This window comes from Dermacentor albipictus, chromosome 1, assembly GCF_038994185.2.
Source record: "Dermacentor albipictus isolate Rhodes 1998 colony chromosome 1, USDA_Dalb.pri_finalv2, whole genome shotgun sequence".
Lineage (NCBI taxonomy): Eukaryota > Metazoa > Arthropoda > Arachnida > Ixodida > Ixodidae > Dermacentor > Dermacentor albipictus.
This window is the reverse complement of record NC_091821.1, coordinates 86,377,099-86,394,761: the sequence shown is the minus strand read 5'-3', so window position 1 is coordinate 86,394,761 and position 17,663 is coordinate 86,377,099. Positions and strand designations below refer to the sequence as shown.

Here is a 17,663-nt window from a genome sequence, read left to right as displayed (position 1 = left end):
TGGAACATAACCTATAAAGTCTTACAAAATGAATGTTATTAGAATTAAGGGTTTTGGAGACACAAAAATGACAAAACATGAAATGTTATTTTTGGGCCAATTTTCGGTTTTTAAGGGGAGCCTTAACTCTATGAAGGTCACCGGCACACATCACACATGTGTGATGGCTGGAACAAGTGCCGTATGGTCACCGGTGTACCATCAGTACAAATTCAAATGCGAACAGTCAGAAAGACAGTTTCCATGTTTGCCTGCATTTCATACACTTCTTCAAATCAAGCTCCCGAACATACAATCAGGACTACATCGTGCTTAGAAACTGGCTACAGAGTACTTGCACATCACACTCCCATATAATAGGTGTACGGTAGTGTGATGTGTGTGTCACACATTGCTGTGTGTGTCCCTGTGTGTCGTTTGCCCTGTTGTTTAATCGCACTACCGTACACCTATTCGAGGTGCATTACCAACAAGCCCACATTGCAACCCTCGTGTCCCATATAATTACCCGTAACAAGTGGTGCAATCAGTTTTTTTCCTGTTTGCATTCCAATTTATGCCAATAGTACATGCACGTTTGGAAGAATGCGTACCTTTTTAGCAAGGAGCTGTAAAGAATTGCTGTCAGCACAACTCTTTAATTGCTTTGTGCAATGGTGGCCAGGAGTATTCATGCACTGCCTTGCAGAACGCTGCATTCTCATGCTCAATCAGATCCGGTATCGTTGCGCTTGCCATTTCTGATTACGGACATTGCAAAACTAACAGCTAATTTCGTTTTGAAGCTACAGCAAGATGCTCACGTGCATGATTCTTTCATTGATATGCAATAGCTTTGTTTACAGGCAGGTACTCATGAATGACAAAATCGCATGTCTCTTTTCCCAAGTAGTCAACTCTCAAAGCATTAGTGCATAAGGAATGGAACACAATTCAACACTGGGTTATTTTAAGCATGAAATGTTTTTAGTTTTCGTGGTTGGTGAACTTCACGTGGCCTTGAGCCAGAAGCAAGAGCCATTATCCAAGCACCCAAATGAGAACACCTGAGCAACCAGTCACAACTAAAAAAAATGCAGTCTCCAGCCCCCGACCCCTTGTACAGGACCGCCATATGCTAGTTGCTGCCTAAACAAGTTACAAAAAATATTGCCTCCGAGTTCTTCTTGATGTTTGTTCACAATACCCCTCAAGCTGTAACTTCTAGTATGCTGTAGTTTTATTTGTCATTTCCAATAGCAACGTTTAAAAGGCCGATACAGGGCACCATACACTTCATTGCATCTTTTGGCACTAAGGCAGGGTTGCCTGTGCTCTTTTGAACAACAACGGTCCACGAGTTCTCTGGCACAAATGCGTCGCCTCAAGAGATGGCACCATGCTGCTTGATGCCTCCTTCAGGCACTTTTCTTCTAGCTGGACAGTGCGCTCTGACTCCCTGGCGTCTTTTGCTGCCTCTCATGCCGTCTTCAGCCGGTTTTCTTCTTCTAGCTGGGCAGCTTCCATATGGACCAGTGCACAGTATGGCATGGTGTGGTGTGCCACGGCAAACATGCACTACACCCATTTTAAGATTGTGGCTAGTATCATCAACCAATCTGCTTTACCGGTTGCCATTTCATGCTTACATCTACTCTCACTTACGGGAGAGCCAGCAATTTTTACAGCGCAGCTGTCGAAGGCAAAGATCTTGAAAAAATGAGCTCGAGGTGTTGCCAAAAACAAATCATAGGGGCCAATGCTGGCGATAGTGCAGAAAGGATCCAAGCTCAATGGCACATACCCCTGTGAGCTCGGGGACCTGTAATGTGTCCTTGAATTACCCTTGTCACACGTGGGACCCAAAGAAGTCCCAGGCACAAGGGCATGAACAGATGTTTTTCAAAAAATGTTTTGTACAACTTTTTTCAAAAAGGACTGTTAAAAAATTCTTGGTGCCAACCACGCAAAGGCACTACTGCCACTGCTCGTGTGTTTGTCGTCGTCACCTTTTTCCACAGCTGGCTCCGTTGTGCAAAAAAAAAACTATCATCAACCAGCAATGGTTCGAGTGGCCTTGTTTTCCACAGCTGGCTCCGTAGCCGCTCATCATTCCAGCGTAGCATTTTACTTCTCTTCTGTTGTAATGGGGAGGTCGTGTTTACGGCGGTATGAGCCATTGCTTAAGGGGGTATGAGCCATTCATTGTCTTATGCGACGGACACATTTAATAACAGGTGATACGCGAATGTGTGTGCATACCTATATTACCACTATGACCACAGATTAGGACAATAAATATATTATTATTTTCAATATTCTGGGTCACCTCTGTGTCATGCGCTAAACAGCTTCGCTGGTCATTCACCTTCACAGCATGGAATAGCTCATGAATCTTTTTTTCAAGAATAATTTAATTTCACTTCTGGACAATTATTCCTGCACATTGCAAACCTCAGAAATGTGCTACACAGCAGTTATCTAAACTTATAAAATGAATACTTGACCAAGATAGCGATTCATCACAGCCAACTATCACACATGGAAACACAAACTCAAAATCAGAAAGAGTGGACAATGCACCTATTCTTCCATCTTCCAGTCCTTGTGTTTCCTTCTGCACTGGCCAATTAGAAATCCAAACTTAGTTTGAAGCAACACTAAATAGCAACAGATGATGTGTGGTGTTTTATGGAGCAAGGGCCAGGCCATGAAAGCACCATGACAAGTGGTATTGTTAACGATGTATTATGGATGACGTGCACAATGAATTCCTCATGGTAGATCTGATATGGCTGTAAAAGGGCCTAAAAACTGTCGCTGTAAGTGGCGTAGAATATAAAGGTGCTAAAATAATGACGCTGACTAGGTAGTGATGTGGGCTATAGTAATGGCCTTTCATTAAAGCATGATGCAATAGAACATAACACTGACACCAGAGTTTCAAGAGAGCCCTTGAAGGCAGGGCTGTTAGTCATGTGCTAAAAGTTGCCCGGCCAAATGATTTTCAGGGTGTCGGTTTCAGCTAAGAAATCAAACTATTTACAGATTAAAAAACGGTGCAGGAATGCAGGAATGCAGGAAAAAAATGCAGGATGAAGAGGTATATTTTGGCAATATGCAGAGGGGAAATACTTTTTCCTCTCTGTTTCTATTGCAGGGCACTGAATAAGAACATGAAGGACTGTGAGACTATTGCCACACAAGTTGGAGGATCGCCCCCAATCAAGAGATAAGAGTGAGCACCCTATATGTGGCCTATCCTTAATCGGCAAAGAAGTACTACTTCCTTGTACTGTGCTGCTTTCCCACTTATCCAGTTCCCCAGTTTTGGTTTTATTATGTGAAGCTTATTCATTGCTTGTGTATCCCACTCGCCTTGCCAATGATTCCTCAATTTACGAAGTAGAAAAGGCTTTAGGTCTGTGGCAAGGATGGAGATGTTTCCATCTGTGTAGTTAGAAGTTACTGACGTAGCGCTTTCGCCAGCAGCTTCGTTGCCTTCTATACCTTTGTGACCAGGTACCCAGCATATGACAATCACTTGATTGCACATACATGTATATAGGGAGCACAACAGACTGTACACCTCACTAAAAACTGAGTACTTAAATTTTTTTGGACTATGTAGGGCTCTGACTACACTCAATGTGTAAACACAATAGCCCTAGCAAGGTTTGTGAGCCTTATGTTTTGAACAGCCGATAGTATAGCATAGGCTTCCGCTGTAAACAGGGTGTCTACCAAGTTGACATTTCTAAATTCCCTGAGTTTTCCAGGTTTTCCCTGAGCACCTTTGCAAAATTCCCTAAGTGATGCAGAACTATGTTTTATGTCAAGATGGGCTGAAACCATATCGCCTGATGCTGTCACCCTCTAGTAAACATACAAAAGAACTAAAAGAAAAACGACTTAGTCCAATTTGAATACTAAAGAGTAGAGTTAATGTTATTCAAAAGGAGAATAGAAAGGAGGGTTTAGTAAAATGCAGAGCAAATAAGATGTTTTTGAAAAAAATTGCAAATCGAGTCAAACATTCTCAAATACAAATAAAAAGGAGATGCATACACAAGCAAATATTTTCGAATATGTGCTACTTCTATAAACTGATAGCAAGGTCAGTGGTATAAGGCCCGAACGCTGTCACAATTGAGATTCTCTCTCAACAGCTCTAAGTGAACCTCAACTGTCCTGACATACTCTCAGCCCACGCACGACGCCTCAGTGTTTTGTATCACTGCTTTAAAGGGTTTATTTTGGTTTGGTTGAGAGACACCTGCATCTCGGCATCAGCCAACACTTCCTTTATTGAGCTCAAGCTCCTTCAAAACGGCGGCAGCACGCTTCCTTTCCCGTTCATTCCTCAATGCGTAGGTCCTTTCTGTTCTTGTCCTCCTTCCGCTACTCGTTCGCCCCACAGACCACTTGAAGCATCTTCTTGGTCAGTTGCACAGTCCACGTCTGATTTTTCGAACCCCCTGGGGCCGCGAAAACGTCAGAAAAATTGGCCAGTTGGAAAAAATTATTGCGTCATTTAATGCCCTTAAAGGCTCAAACCGCCACAGGTACATTCCAAAACGCTCTGAAGGCCTGCCAGTGCACGTATTAGGCATATCAGTGCTCGTACTGTGACATGAAATACCGGGTGCACGCGTGTGTAATTAAGGAATACATACTGTGTCCCCTAGCAATAGCCCCTTCACACGCTTGTTATGCTTCACTGCAATACCTTTGCGTATGCTTCACCAAGTAACATTTATGTACGGAGGCGAAGCTGACTTTCGGGAACCAACATTAGGCAACACACCCTGCTTTCCAAGCTTCTAAGCCAACCGCGAGGACCACAAAGGCGGAGTCCGTGCCGTTGCTGACAGCAGCCAATTCTTTCAATAAAAAACACGACAACCAATGCCAAGAAGCTTCATAGCGAACGTCGAAGCAGCTAGGCCTAGCGTTGCCAACGTGGTGGCTACGGCTGCCAGCGGATCTGCGTGCGAGAGCGCCGGTTCCAGGCGGCAAGGTAATCAAAATGACAGTGGTGGTGGCTTTGATTAATGCCGTTTCGGACCTGTGGTCAGGGCAAAACCTCCGAAAAATCGGACGGCAAAGAGTTCTTACGTCCGAAATTTAAGACGTCCTGATAGATTGTCACTATGGGGTACGTGGTGGTGCCACGAAGACGTCAAAATTATCGCGAATCCGGAAAGTCAGTCGTTGACTGCACACTGGAAACTCCTCCAGCCAATGACAGGGCGTCAAAGTAGATTCATTACGATTCCTGCTGTTACTCGAGCCAGCATTACCTCGATTTTCGACCCTTTCAATAAAATTACAGCTAATTTTCCCTGATAGAAGCACATATTCCCTGAGGTTTCCCTGAGTTTTTCCAGACTACTCAAAATCCCTGAGAGTTCCCGGTTGGTAGACACACTGGTAAAGATACTTGTGTGTGGATTTAGTGCCCCGGATATTGAAAATGAAGGTCACAGAGCTGCGTAGGAAACTCCTTTAGAGGACTTGGAAGCGTCTGTATATTCTGTACAGGAGTACTTCTGAAGTTCACGAAAATGGAATTGTATATGTGCTTCTGGCGCCCTCTTAGATATTTCTACAAAGGAGATGTCACATTCACTAGTCTGCCATTCCCATGGTGGGAGCAGGTGATTGGGTGCCATTAGGACATTCTCATTCTCTGGGACTAAGACACCTGTTTCTTCTGCCAGTGCTATCAAATGAAGGTTCAACACAGCCCTCCCTAATAGCTGGGTGGTTACGAAAAAGCCTGGCAGTAGACACGTCACTTATGAGTTACATGGACGCTGCATGTCTGATTTAACCTTGAGAGCATAGGCAAAAGTTAAATATGTCCTTTGGAGATGTAATGACCATTCATTACATTCCACATACAGACTTTCTACAGGACTTGTCCTAAAAGCGCCTGTAGCCAGGCGTATACCCAAGTGGTGAATGGGATCTAGCAACTTAAAAGCAGTAGGCGCTGCAGAGCTATATACTATAGCTCGATAGTCGAGGCGGGGCCGTATAAGGCTTTTGTAAAGGCTGAAAAGACATCTCCTGTCACTTCCCCAAGATGTGCGGGACAAGAGCTTCAGAAAATTCATTGTCTTCAGACATCTCACCCTCAGATACATAAGGTGAGGGACAAATGTTAGTTTTGAGTCTAAGATGATTCCTAAAAATTTATGTTTGTGGCTGACAGATAGCCGCTGTCCATTAAGATGTACAGCAGGGTCAGGTAATATACCTCTTTTTAGAGAATAGAACATGCTTTTCATCATCCCACTTAGATATTTTGTTTAGGCCAAGCTGTACACGTCGCTCACAGATAGAAATATTGCATGATTTAAATCCTATCAGTATGTCATCCACATACACTGAATAAAACATTGTTCATGGTATGACCCTACATAGGGAATTCATTTTTACTATGAATGCTAGAATGCTAGAAGAATGCTAGAATGCTAGAATGCTAGAATGCTCAATGCTAGAAGTCTCCGCAAGCATTTTGATGATTTTGAGAACCTGTTTTCGACACTTAACAATACCTTTTCAATAATATGTGTGTCTGAAACCTGGCTTAGTCATGATGACAAGGACCTATTCTGCTTTAACTCATACACTTCTGAGTATTCTCACAGAGAAATTAGTAATCACGGTGGTTCAGCTATATTTGTCTCATCTAACATTCCATATAAACGACGGCCAGATTTGGAGTTGAATATTACTAACTGTGAATCTGTGTTTGTTGAATTTGATTCCCCCGTCTTCAGTATAGGCAACAAGAACTTAGTGTTTGGCTGCATTTATCGCTCACCTTCTTCTTTAGTTACTCACTTCTGTAGTGCGCTTGATCTAACCATGGAAAAAATATCATACGCTAATTGTAATGCAATAATCATGGGCGATATCAACATTAACCTCTTAGATACCAATTCATCTAATTCTTCTAGTTATTCAAGCATCTTCCACAGTTTTGGATATGAATGTTTAATTTCCCTCCCTACTCGTTGTCCTAACGTTGCTGATGGTACCTTAATTGATCATGCATTATCGAACTTAACAAATCCACCTGAGGCTGGAATTGTTACCATCGATATTACCGATCACTATCCTATCGTTCTACGCCTGCGCAATCACTCAGCCTTATCTAACACGTCATTCTACAAAGTTGTACTTGACAAAGAGATGTTCCTTGCAAGCGTAAGTGAAACTGACTGGTCAGAAGTTATGTCGTCTAATGAACCTCAAAAATGTTTTTCGCAATTTTTAACCACACTTTCATCGCATTTCAACTCCCACTGTCATAAAATAAAATGCAGAAAAAAGGTATCATTGCCACAAAATCCATGGCTTACAGATAGCCTTCTGAAAGCTATGCGGTCTCGTGAAAATTTATATAAAAAAACAAAGAAGCAACCTTTCAATACTAAACTACTTGCCCGTTACAAAAAATTTTCAAACTCTCTTTCTGCTAAGCTTAGAAATGCGAAGAGGAATTATAACGAACAAAAAATTATAGAATGTGGTAATAACACTAGGAAAAAGTGGGAAATAGTCAACACCTTTTTAAACCATAACTCTCAGAAAGTCATTTCGAGCATCATTCACAATGACATGGAATACATTAATCCGCTTGATATTGCAAATGCATTTTGTGATGCTTTCTTCAATAGCACTTCTGATTCTGATTCATGCTGCAACATGTCCTTTAAGCGCTTACCTCACTCATTTTTCCTTTTTCCAACAACACCTGATGAAGTAATCTTAGTAATTAAAACCCTTAAAGCCACTAGTGCTGGCCTAGATAATATTAATGCTTACCACATTAAAATGATCGCGGAACATATCGCTAACGTCCTCTCAGCTATCATTAACCTGATTTTTAAAACCGGTGTTTTTCCACGTGAACTCAAACGTGGTCGAGTCATTCCCATTTTCAAAAAAGGTGATCGCATGCTTACACGGAATTATAGACCCATTTGCATTCTTCCATTTTTTAATAAAGTTATTGAAAAACTTTTCGAAAAACGTTTAACAAAATATTTAGACAAATTTAGTATTCTTTCCCCTTTTCAGTTCGGCTTTCGTTCAGGCTTTTCAACTAATCTGGCACTTATATCTCTTACTGATTATCTCAAAAAAGCAATTGATGAAGGTAAATTTGCAGCCTCTATATTCGTTGACCTATCCAAGGCCTTTGACTCAATTAATCACACAATTCTTTGTGCTAAACTTGAAGCCATCGGAATAACTGGTCCGCCTCTACTTCTAATCCGCAGTTACTTACAAGATAGAAAACAAGTCGTTAATACTTCTGGGTACTACTCTAAAGAAGCTACTACTAACATTGGAGTACCACAGGGGTCCATATTAGGTCCTCTACTTTTCCTAATTTATATTAATGATCTGCCCAGTTGCCTCTCCTCATCGAAGTGTATTCTGTACGCAGATGATACTACTATATTTAGCTCTAACAATTGTATATCAACACTAACACGCGAGCTCAATGAAGATCTCGTGAAAATTTCCACATGGTGTGAACTTAACAAGCTACAGATTAACCATAATAAGACCAATTTTGTCGTTTTTGCCTCACATCAGCGATCGCCTGAGCTCTTTCAGTCTATTTCAATCAACAATCACCTAATCAATGCAGTTGATCATTGCACCTATTTAGGTGTGGAATTTGACCGCCATCTCAAATTTCACCTTCACATTGCTAATGTTAAAAAGAAAATGGCATACGGGATACGCGTTTTAATCAAAGCACGACCATATTTCTCATTTTCTACTCTCATGTCGCTTTATTATGCTTTTGTTCATTCTCATATTAACTATAACATTGAATCATGGGGAAACACTTATAACAGTCACCTAACTTCATTGCAAGTCATTCAGAATCGAGCTATTCGGCTAATAACATTTTCACCTCGTAGCATTAGCGCAACTCGGCTGTTACATGCACATTATATTTTGAATGTGACTGACTTGGTTAAATATAACCTGGCCATATTTATTTTTAGGGCATTAAACAATGATATTCCAGTAACCATCATACCGAAGACATCCCTTACTAATACTAATAATACTAGATTTGCTAAAGATATTAACTTCATTTTGCCCTTAGTTCGCACCAACTATGGTAAGCAATCACTACACTTTTCAGCATTATCTCTGTGGAATACATTACCATTCCCTTTAAAATTGTTCAAAGCTCACAGATTTCGTACAGAACTTAAGCATTTTCTTTTAACTTCCTCTGACTTTCCCATTTGAGTATAGTATGAGTTGTATTATTAACTTTCTCTTTGTCTCTTGATTTCCTTCCGGCATATATATATGTGTATATATATATTATTTCACTTTCTTTCTTTTAGCTATTTTTTTCACCTTTCGTTGACTAAGTCGAAGCCTTGTTTTTTGCTTAATACTTACATATGCTGCTTTTCTGTTCATTTATGCCTTGTCTCTTAAAACCTTTGTTTGTAAATTTTTCATGTTGCCATTGTTGTATGTATTATTAATTCTAGTCATCATGCACAGGAGGTCCCATTTCAGTTTCCAACTACAGGACCTCCTTCTGTATATACATATGTTGTAATTATCCTCATTTTGTCATGAATAAAAACTGATTGTGATTCTGAATAGGGTGCAGCTCAGCACACCACCTTGTGGCACACCCGTTTCCTGCATAAATCGACGAGATAACACATTACCAACCCTGACACGGAACGTACGATTGGAGAGGTAGCTTTGAATCACGTTGAAGAGGTTGCCTCTGACACCCATACCAGTCAGATCATGAAGAATTCCAAAACGCCAAGTTGTGTCGTATGCCTTCTCCATATCTCAAAACACCACTAATAAAAACTGCTTGTGCATGAAGGCATCTCGGATATTCGCCTCCATGCGGACAAGGGGTTCTGTTGTAGATCTACCCTCCCTAAAACCACACTGCAGGGGGTCTAGTATTTTATGCTTTCAAGATAATGAATTAGGCATCTGTTTACCATTTTTTCAAAGAGTTTGCATAGGCAGCTTGTCAGGGCTATAGGCCTGTAGCTGCTGGCCGAAGTCAGATCCTTGCCCTCTTTGAGAATAGGAATTACGACTGCTTGCTTCCAGGCAGATGGAACATAACTGGCAGAGAATATGGCGTTAAAAAGTGATAGTAGTGTTTTGTGTGTTTTGGCATGTAGGTATTCGATCATCTCCAGAGGCCAATTTATTGCAACAGTTCAGAGCAGCCTGAAATTCCGCCATGTTAAATGGTTGGTTGAAAGGTTCATTTTTATTTCCTTTTTGATCCAGAGGCTGTTGTTCCGCTTGTCGCTGATATCTTAGGAATGTATCTGAGTAATGGGATGAACTCAAAATGTACTGAAAATGCGCCCCTAGAGAATCAGCTTGGTCCTCAATAGAGTCTCCTTGAGTCTACTAAAGGTAGAGGATGAGTTTCGTGGCCTTTTATTTTATTCCCCCCATTCCAGGCTTTCCGTTCGTCTGTACTGTATATGAATTGATGCTACTGATGCATTTTTGCCAACTTTCATGTTTACCCCACCGTTTTGCTCTTCTACCTAGCGACTTTATTTTCTTGAAATTGATCAGGTTCTTGGCAGTTGGAGATTCGCGAAGGTGACTCCAACCCTTATTTTGATTTATACAAGCTTCCTTGCACTCCGCATTCCACCAGGGAACATGTTTTGAGGGCGATCCATTTGATTCAGGGATACATAATGACGCCGCACCAACAATGAATGCTGTCAGATATGCCACTGCATCATCAATAGGAAGTGTAGAGATGTCTTCCCAGGTCAGGCGGGTGAGTTCTTAACGTTTCCAGTCGGCTGACTTGATTTTCCAGTGGGGGATGCATGGAGAGCATTCATCACGTTTTGTTGATTTTATGATGATCGGAAAATGGCTGCTTCCATATGGATTTTTAAGCACGTTCCACTCTAGATACGGTACGAGTGTACCAGATGCAATGCTTAAATCAATTGAGGAAAATGTTTTGTTTGCCACATTATAGAATGTAGGCTCTTTATTATTAAGTACACATGCATCTGCAGTGAAGAGGAAGCTTTCCACTAAGCGTCCTCTGGCATCACAACGACAACCTCCCCAAAGGGTGTTGTGTGCATTAAAATCTCCCACAACAATATAAGGTTCAGGCAGTTCATTAATAAAGCTTTGAAATTCCGTTTTTGAAAGATGGTAGTTGGGGGGGGGGGGGGGTGTATAGTGAGGAAATTGTTACCAGTTTATTAAATAGTATCGCATGGACTGCAACTGCCTCTAGGGGCGTTTTAAGCTGCAATTGCTGGCAAGCAATTGCTGGTAAGCACCCTTATCTACAATTATTGCCACACCACTAGACGAGGCAAGGGCGTCGTTGTGGCCCTTTCGGTAATTGGCATATTGTCGGAGAAAGTTTGTGCGTAAAGGATTAAGATGCGTTTCTTGGACACACAGCACTTTTGGATTGTACTTATTTAGGAGTGCCTTAATTTCGTCCAGGTTACCAGTTGTTACCAGTTTATTAAATAGTATTGCATGGACTGCAACTGCCTCTAGGGGCGTTTTAAGCTGCAATTGCTGGTAAGCACCCTTATCTACAATTATTGCCACACCACCAGACAAGGCAAGGGCGTTGTTGTGGTCTTTTCGGTGAATGGCATATTGTCGGAGAAAGTTTGTGCGTAAAGGATTAAGATGCGTTTCTTGGACACACAGCACTTTTGGATTGTACTTATTTAGGAGTGCCTTAATTTCGTCCAGGTTACCAGTTGTTACCAGTTTATTAAATAGTATTGCATGGACTGCAACTGCCTCTAGGGGCGTTTTAAGCTGCAATTGCTGGCAAGCAATTGCTGGTAAGCACCCTTATCTACAATTATTGCCCCACCACCAGACAAGGCAAGGGCGTCGTTGTGGTCTTTTCGGTGAATGGCATATTGTCGGAGAAAGTTTGTGCGTAAAGGATTAAGATGCGTTTCTTGGACACACAGCACTTTTGGATTGTACTTATTTAGGAGTGCCTTAATTTCGTCCAGGTTACCAGTTGTTACCAGTTTATTAAATAGTATCGCATGGACTGCAACTGCCTCTAGGGGCGTTTTAAGCTGCAATTGCTGGTAAGCACCCTTATCTACAATTATTGCCACACCACCAGACAAGGCAAGGGCGTCGTTGTGGTCATTTCGGTAAATGGCATATTGTCGGAGAAAGTTTGTGCGTAAAGGATTAAGATGCGTTTCTTGGACACACAGCACTTTTGGATTGTACTTATTTAGGAGTGCCTTAATTTCGTCTAGGTTGTGGAGTAAACCCCTGACATTCCATTGTATTATCTGTGTATCCATAATATATGTGTTTTGTGCTGTGTGTCTAAGAGATTTAGATTAGATTATCTCACAAGACCTTTCCAGGCCCCATGATACGGGATTTTTCTTTCTTCACAGCACGCTTGAGGGAGCTGCGCTGTTCCTTGGGCGTCTGAAATGCCGAAGTTGTGCTCGTATCCATCACCTCGTCTGAGGCACTGGATACTGCCCGTGCAGCGGGCACTTTCGCGGGTTTGTTGGGCCGATCTGCATGGGCAATGGCCCTGGGTCCAACAGACCCGAGGGTCTGCTGGCCCTCCTTTGTGGGGGCTGGAACAGCGCTGGTTGTTCCATCCAAGGGGTGGGGGGGCTGATGGCGTGACCGCCATCACACTCTGTGTGACTTGGGCGGCCGCTGCATGATGTAGGGCTGCCCCCCGGCATGCCACATCGGTGTAGGAAGGACTGGACTGATTGTGGAGTGAGAAACGCTTACGTGCCTCTGGGAACGACAGATTTAGTTTGACCTTGAGCTCTATTATTTGTTTTTCTTTTTTCCACGATGGGCAGGATCACAAGTAAGCTGGGTGGTCTCCTTCACAGTTGGCACAGTGGGGTGCTGTAGTGCAACCGTCAGAAGAGTGTTCGATGGAGCTACACTTACCACAAATAGCGCGCCCTTTGCAGGTTTGTGACCCATGCCCAAAACGCTGGCACTTAAAACACTGACGCGGGTTTGCAATGTACGGTCTGACACGTAGTTTCCAGTAACCTGTCTCAATTGATTCAGGAAGAATGCTGGTTCCAAAAGTAATGATGATATGCCTAGTGGTTATTTCTTTGTCATCTCGTCTTATTTTAATCCTTTGCACCTTGACAACGTTCTGTTCTTGGCATCCTTCTAGTAATTCACTTTCACTAAGTTCAAGAAGGTCATCTTCTGAGATGACCCCGCGCACTGTATTTATCATCCTGTGTGGGTCTACTGAGATGGGAAATGCTACAAATGCTACAAGTTTCAAGTCAGTCGTATTGTGGCTTGTCACGAACTTCGAGAAGATCACCACTTCCCATCTTTTTTACTTTATAAACTGGGCCTATTGCTTTAGTCAGAGATTTGGCTACAAGAAACGGTGATATCATTCGGACATGCAGCCTGTGTTTATACGAAGTTTGCCCATGTGGCGGAGGAAGCGGCGATCGCTCTGGCTTTTCACAGCTCAAAAGTTCCCGCTATCATCTTTTCGGACTCGCGCACGGCGGTTAGATCCTTCTCATCCGCTCTCGTATCGGAACAGGCGAACAGTACTTTGATTAAAGCACTTCAAAGGACTAGGGACAGCAGCGAAGGAGGATACCACATCTCGTGGTTCCCAGCCCATCTAGATAACTCAATTAACCTGCTTGGATGTAATCCTAATGAGCAGGCCCACCAGAGAGCGCGCGATTTCACGCACCGTGCTGTCGCGGGTAGCCAGGCTTGTAACGAGGTCAACATCCACAAAGATCCATTAGGTACTTTCCACGAAATTGTTTCCCATTATCGACTGGGCAGGAGGACATTTCCACTCCCTCACCCTAAATTGAACAAACCTCAGGCTAGCACACTCAGACTTCTGGAAACCCGTTCGTATCCCACTCCTCGGTCTCTTAACAGGATAGATCCTGCCCACTCAAAGTCGTGCACCAAATGTGGTCATGACTCATGCTCTTTTGAACACATGCTCTGGCTATGCCCAGCCCTTAACGCCTCTCCACACAACACAAAAGAACAATTGCAGGAATTTCTCAAGTGCAGCAATCTCCACATTCAACTCCAGGCTGTCCAGAGGGCCCACGGCATTGTGGCGGAACTTCATCTCCCGGTCCCATCGTGGGCGGCGTCACCGACTTGATCTACGGGAGCCTTCGGTTTTGGCTCCTCGAGATCTCAGTCCCTCATGACTCAAATAAAGTTCTTGTCATGTCATGTCTTAATTTCGAGTTGACTGTGAACAACATGGTATTTCGGTTTCATAATAAAGCTGAATAGTTCATCAGTGCCTTGAGGTCTTGAGGGAGCTATCAGGCAGTGGGGGAAAAGCGCTTGCCATGCAAACTTTGAAAATTCGGCAGCAATGGTGGCATCCCACCACTGAGCCCAACAAGGGGACGCTACAAGGTCAGGAGAATACCTGCAGAAGCCAGCCATGCATCGCCGCTATAACCTAATATAAAATGCCCAAGGTTGGATAATTACACCAGGTTAACCCTTGCTGCCCAGAATACGGAAGTGAGAAGAAGTGATAAGGAGACAGGAAAGAAGAAACTGGGAGAGAGAAAGCAAAAGATTGAAGAGGGGGACAGGAAAAGGCGACTGCGATTTCCTCTAGGTGGGTCAGTCTAGAGGTGCCGTCTATGTGAAGCAGAGGCCAAAGAGGTGTGTTGCCTCCGCCGGGGGTCCTTAAAGGTCCAAACACCCAGCATCAGCTCAACCCCCAGAACCCCCCTTTCCCCAGACACGGCTAAGCTGCACACGGCTACACGCGGGAGGGTCCAACCCTCATGTGCTCGGGTACGTGGTGTTGTAACACACCAAATGCCTGCTGACGCAGACGCCCCTGCGGGGCTAAATAGCAACAGTACAGCAGTTTATAATTGTACAGTATTCATTAAAGAGTCTAGTGTACTCTATATGGTGGTGAAGGTCTGCTTACTAGTGAATAAAGTAGAGGTTAAACTTTGCTGTGTTGATGTTTGCACCAAAACCTAAGTCGACATATTATGAAATATGTCAATGCGACATATTTCACAGTATGTTGGCCATTTTAGCTTGTGAAAAGTTTTTAAGTATGCTGGGCTGAGCCTATTGTTACATTAGAATGCGATGTAGTCCTTCTATGCCAATAAATAACTAAAAAAAAATATTAGATTATAGGGTTTACCGTGCCAAAACCACTTTCTGATTATGAGGCACGTTGTAGTGGAGGACTCCGTAAATTTTGGACCACCTGAGGTTCTTTAACGTGCACCTAAATCTAAGTACACGGGTGTTTTCGCATTTCGCCGCCATCGAAATGCGGCCGCCGCGGCCGGGATTTGATCCCGCGACCTCGTGCTCAGCAGCCCAACACCATAGCCACTGAGCAACCACGGCAGGTAATAAATAACTAGTAAATCCTGTTAAAATTCCCGACATCAGAGCAAGCTAGTACAGGAACATCTAGGTGGCTGCACCTCACACCTTTCATTTTCATGTCTTTCCTCTCATGATAAGAGTGACTGCTCTGCTATTGCCAATACTTAATTTGCTAATACAGCTAAACTTTACATTGCTCTTTGGTTTCCCTTTAATATATGCACCAGGATTTTCATATCACGAAAGACATATGGCAAGCTACTCCCCTCATAATACTGCTGATATTGTACAGTAACTGGTTGTTTGCATAAACACAGAAGATAAATGACCACAGCCTCAATGATACCACACAGTAGACAAGAGCAAGATGTATTCCGGCTTAATACAGATCGGTGTGCTGTGACATATTTAGTTATGAGGCGTCAGATATGTAATCTACCTAGAAAGGTCATAAAGCAGTTTATTGGAGATTTTTTATCAGAAACAGAAAATAAAGCCAGTTAAAAAAATTTGTCTATGTTTCAGATTCAATGCAGATCCCTTGATAAAAAATAGTACCAACAACACATGGAACTCTTTTGTGTTGCTGGTCATCTTATCACATGTTCAACACGAACAACTGGTCATCACGGGAACTCCTAGTTTGATGTGTTGCCTCTTCACCTGAACATTGGTCCCGTGTGAAACAGGAAACATCAAAAGGTGGCTTTCTGACTTGATCATTAGTCCAAATTTATGTTCAGCATAATTTCACATGATCCGACAACTTTTTTTTTTTTTTAATCCTGATAACGTCACATGATCTACATCTCGCAAACACTACTCTCTGAACTTGCACATACGAATACCCATAGGACCAAACTTGCCTCAAGGGACACCATGAATCAAACTTGGTGTGATGAACTGGAAATTACAGCACTACCTTACCAAACAGAACCCAACGACGAAAAATACAACGGCGATTTAGCGGTAAAAGCAAGATAAATGCGTGAGCATTGCATCGAACCACTTTGAGGTCCCGGATCCATGATTTAAACCGCGTTCACCGCACTGCAAAGTATTGTTCAGAACCTCATCTAATACACACCCTGCCTCTTGGAGGTGCCAAGTACAACTGGCGGTGGTCCGGAACATACCACCGTCAGTTGCACATATATATATCGAAGTGTACCCGAATCCCAAAAGCTAAAAATACGTCGGACGCACCTGCTTTGCCTTAAAACAAGGTTTGTAGATGCCTTCAGTAATCACGGATTACAAGCACACGCGCAGGAGGTGTCACGCCATCATCTTGGCGTGCGCAAGCACTCTATCCACAAATGTTTTGCATCAAAATTCGAAGCAGGGAAGTAGCAGAACGCGATTTTAAAGCATTCCAGCGTGCTGGCATGCTTTAAAATTGCTGAATTCCAGCAGGCTCCGAATGGAAACGTATACGTCTGTTACCGATTGAATCAAAACGGAACACTTACCTGCAGTCTTGAGGCAGTATAGGGCTCCATAACTTTCCTGAAATTTGTCATCAGCTCTGACGCATTCTTGCCCAGAGTGCCGCGCGATATAACGAAAGTGTGAGGCGCCTTTGAGACCTCTTCTGGTTCCACCGATGCACTGCCTTTCTTAGCAGCTTTCACGGCGCGTCCCTGCGTTAAAATACGTACAAGGAATTAGGCAGAACATCGACAATATTTATCCTGTGCTCCATGCTCAACCATCCTTCTGCGTGCAGCTGCTGCATTCAAAAGGCAAGTGCCGCGGTAACAAGGCCAGGATCTGCCTCGGACAACATTATCAATCCATCCCACAGCATGCACAAATGATTAAAAGTAAATACTGTAGAAAACGCCCTACAAAAATCGCCTGTTTCAAAGACCAAATGTGGACATATTAACTTGCTTTTCGTTTTTTCGCTCCCATGTTGAAGTGCCGCACGTGCGCGTCCGCTCCTGCGCTACCTTTGCAGTTTGCCTCTCTGTCAGCTACTACAATGGATTGGATCGGATCTATATGTTTCGTCCCTTTGCGAACGAGACCTTCATTTGAGGGATCGCCAGTCGTTTGTGCGCAGGCGCAAATAAGAGCGGGCTTGAGAGAGAAAATCTGGGGGCTATTGCTCCTACGGAAGAGGTTTCGTAGCGCGTGTTGCATGCGTTTGTTTCCTAGACATGCCGGGATTGCATGGGAGTACGGTGGAGTTTGTTTGCGCTGCGCCCCTG

General features: G+C 43.1%; 1 protein-coding gene across 2 annotated transcripts in view; it reads right to left on the bottom strand.

Moving 5' to 3' along the window:
* ppan (Brix domain-containing protein peter pan) overlaps positions 1–17,459 on the bottom strand; it is a 57,442-nt gene extending 39,983 nt beyond the window's left edge. Inside the window, exons 1-2 of one of the 2 annotated variants that reach the window (XM_065424583.1) lie at positions 17,344–17,459; positions 16,920–17,090 (exon numbers count right to left, since the gene is read on the bottom strand). In XM_065424583.1, the coding sequence (XP_065280655.1) occupies positions 16,920–17,090; positions 17,344–17,364 (192 nt within the window). In that variant the 5' untranslated portion in view covers positions 17,365–17,459. Of the gene's footprint in view, positions 1–16,919; positions 17,091–17,339 lie in introns of both variants that reach the window. The other variant, XM_065424584.1, reaches the window with a different exon arrangement.
* Positions 17,460–17,663: the final 204 nt, after the last annotated feature.